Source organism: Hevea brasiliensis, chromosome 15 (genome assembly GCF_030052815.1).
Source record: "Hevea brasiliensis isolate MT/VB/25A 57/8 chromosome 15, ASM3005281v1, whole genome shotgun sequence".
NCBI lineage: Eukaryota > Viridiplantae > Streptophyta > Magnoliopsida > Malpighiales > Euphorbiaceae > Hevea > Hevea brasiliensis.
In genome coordinates, this window is record NC_079507.1 from 51,460,015 (window position 1) to 51,463,429 (window position 3,415).

Sequence of the window (3,415 nt, forward strand, 5' to 3'; positions counted from 1 at the left end):
TATAGTCCTTTCTGACTGTCCATCTATCTGAGGGTGAAAAGTAATACTAAAGTATACCTGTGTTCCTAAAGCTTCTTGGAATTTCTTCCAAAATCGAGAAGTAAACTGAGTATTTCATTTTTTTCAAATAAAATCAAGATAGTTATTATTATTATTATTTTATATAAGTAGCTTATGTTAAATTTGCTTATGCAAAATAATAATTTGATGATTTGTATTTCAAAATATTGTATTTTATTTTTGATTAATAAAATATAAAAAAAATTAAAAACTAAACTCTGACATTAAAAAATAAATAATAAATCTATATATCTGGAAACCCTATTCCATAACCATGCACTCCATGCAAGATTTTTCATTGCTAGCCAAACCAATAACACATAATGAAAGTTTCTAATTTCGTTGTAGCTCTTGGTGTCTAAATTGGATTTGGCTTCCTCATTTGCCATTGCTTGCTTGTGACTTCTGCGTGGCAACCGATGACGCTAGCTAGCCATCTCCATCTAGTGTGGTATGTTCTTATCTTTAATTTATTTTGTCTCATTATCAATGGCATTAAAATTAAAACTTTGATATTATAAATTACAGGCCTCTTATTATTTACTTATTTATTCATTTTAATTAAGGGTGGTCACTGAGTATAATATACCTTCTTTTCATTTTAAACTTTTTTGTGTATTTTTTGAGAGGTAAAAAGATACTAATCAATGTTTGTCTTAATTTATAAATTAGTTCATTCACCTTAAGTTATGTAAAAAAATGCCAACTCTTATGATACTAAAATTATTTTCCAAAAAATAAAGAATTTGAATTCAAATTCTGTGAGATTTAAATCAATAAATGAAAAAAAATATATGATTAATATATTTTATTGTATGTGCTGAGAAACAAATCACAAATAAAAATTTAAAAATATGTTAAGCTGCAGGGTATTTTTTTATATATACTTTGCTTTTATTATAATTAATTACTTGGGTGTTACATAACTAATTACCTGAACACCACAGCTAATAATATACAAAATAACAAAGGCCACCAACATTAATCATTGATGGTCAAGCACCAATTCAGCTAATCAACTCTACATTGTTAGCCCAATATAATCATACAACGCCAAAATTTGAATTGAAGTGTAATTGCAGGATTGGTGAAGAACATCGACTAACTGCTGGTCAAAGAAAACTGCATTGATTTGGAAATTCAACCCTTAGTTTTGGACATTAAGCAGCTGCTATTTTTATACCTTGCAAACCATGATAATATCTAGAATGAGAAAATAATTAGTTGAGTTTAATTTGAGAACAGATGGGTTGCTGCAGCCATAAAAGTGGAGTGTTGGTGTTGCCATTTCGAAGAAGCCCATGACCATCTGACATGGAATTAATCAGGAATTGAGAAGAGAAATCAAACAAAGCGGGAGGCCAAAAAAGACCTTGCATGCTTGATATTTGAATAGCATTGGGTCAACATAAAAACCATCAACTATAAATAGCAAAGCATCCCGTGCAAGGTTTCTCATCCCTTACAAAAACAAAAACAAATATAAGAATTCCAAGCTCGTCAAACGTAATATGAAAGTTGCTAACTTCATTTTAGCTCTTGGTGTCTTGGCTTTGGCTTCCTCATTTGCCATTGCCTACGATCCTAGCCCTCTCCAGGACTTTTGTGTGGCAACCGATGATGCTTACTCTGGTGGTATGCAATGCAACTGCTTACTATATTTTAATTATTATTATTATTTTTTAAGTTTTTACCCAGAATGAGATGATATATTGCAATGTTTCTTTCATGTAGTATTCGTGAATGGAAAATTTTGCAAGGATCCAGAGCATGTGACAGCAGATGATTTCTTCTATTCGGGGCTTAATGTTGCTAGTGAAACTTCAAAACAGCTGGGAGCACGTACCAATCTTTTAACGGTGGATTCTATTCCTGGACTCAACACTAATGGTCTATCCATAGTTCGTATTGACTATGAAGCAAATGGTGGACTAAACCCACCCCACCATCACCCTCGAGCTTCTGAGATCTTAACTGTCTTGGAAGGAACTCTATATGCGGGTTTTATCTCTTCCAATCCTGATCATCGTGTTTTCAGCAAAGTCTTAAAGGCAGGAGATGTTTTTGTATTTCCATTGGGGCTCATTCACTTCCAATTGAATATTGGAAAAACTCCTGCAGTTGCCATAGCTGCATTAAACAGTCAAAATCCAGGAGTTGTGACGACAGCAAATACTGTTTTTGGAGCCAGCCCATCCCTTGTTCCTGATGTTCTAACAAGAGCATTCCATCTTGACAAGGATCTGGTGACCAAACTTCAGAAACAAGAATGGGTGAATCCATCAGAGCTCGACAGCTATTCAAACAGCTACTAATTCTCATTTAGTTCATTTGACTATAAATTGCAATAAATAAATAAAAAATCAGAAGATTCAAGTTATTTGTATGTATCTCCAATGTATTATATCATAATAAGGTGAGATGCTTATTGCCTCTCTCAATGAGTTTATTTTACGTGCTATTGCAATTTGTCAATAAAATTCTTATAAAATATATATCTCTTAATATATATATTAATATATATATATATATATATATATATATATATATATATATATATATATATATATATATATATATATAAAATCACAGTTATGTATTTTAGATTTTTTTTTATTTAAATCTGATTTACTATAGACTTAAAATATAATATATATTGTAGGACTCACCTATTAAATTAAATAGATAAATTTTATATATTTGTATTTTAATCTATAATAAATCAGATTTAGGTAAAAATTTATCTATATTTTCTCTTGACGATAATGCTTTAATTATTTAATATATTTTATTATGTTAAATACTAAATTAAAAATTTTAAATTGAATTAAAAACTGTTTAAGAGTCCAACAAGATATATAGAATTACAGTACTTTTAAATATTAAATTTAAAATAAAAATAATATGAAGTAATTTTTAATTAAAAATTTTCAAATTTATCTCGTGTAATTTAAGATTCAATCAAACTTTATCTTATATATCTACCTTGTTTTAAGGCCACCTCCCAGCCACCTGGCTTTCCCCATAAAGCCACCTCCCAGCCTTTTTTAAAATGCAAGTTCAATGCCACACTAGTGATTATAGCTTTAATTAAATTCCTTTTATCTTTAAAAGAATTTTAATTTAATTATACTTTAAATAAAAATCATTAATAGTATTATGGAAGAATTAATATATAAAAACAAAATAATTTATTTCTAAAATTATTAATAAAAGTAAATTTATTTGTTGCCAGAAATTAGATTTGAAAAAAAAATACCTCTAAAAATAGCTTTAGAGTAAATAATATAATTTGTTAAAACAACTTTAGAGGTAAATAATATAATTTATAAATATATATAGAGTTTTTTTATTT

General features: G+C 28.6%; 1 protein-coding gene across 1 annotated transcript; it reads left to right on the top strand.

The window, feature by feature from the left end:
• The first annotated feature begins 1,505 nt into the window (after positions 1–1,505).
• Positions 1,506–2,521, top strand: LOC131173868 (germin-like protein subfamily 1 member 16). Its single transcript, XM_058136485.1, has 2 exons — positions 1,506–1,695; positions 1,795–2,521. The coding sequence occupies exons 1-2, from the start codon at positions 1,572–1,574 to the stop codon at positions 2,373–2,375; spliced, it is 705 nt and encodes a 234-aa protein (XP_057992468.1). The 5' UTR covers positions 1,506–1,571; the 3' UTR covers positions 2,376–2,521.
• The last annotated feature ends 894 nt before the right edge of the window (positions 2,522–3,415 follow it).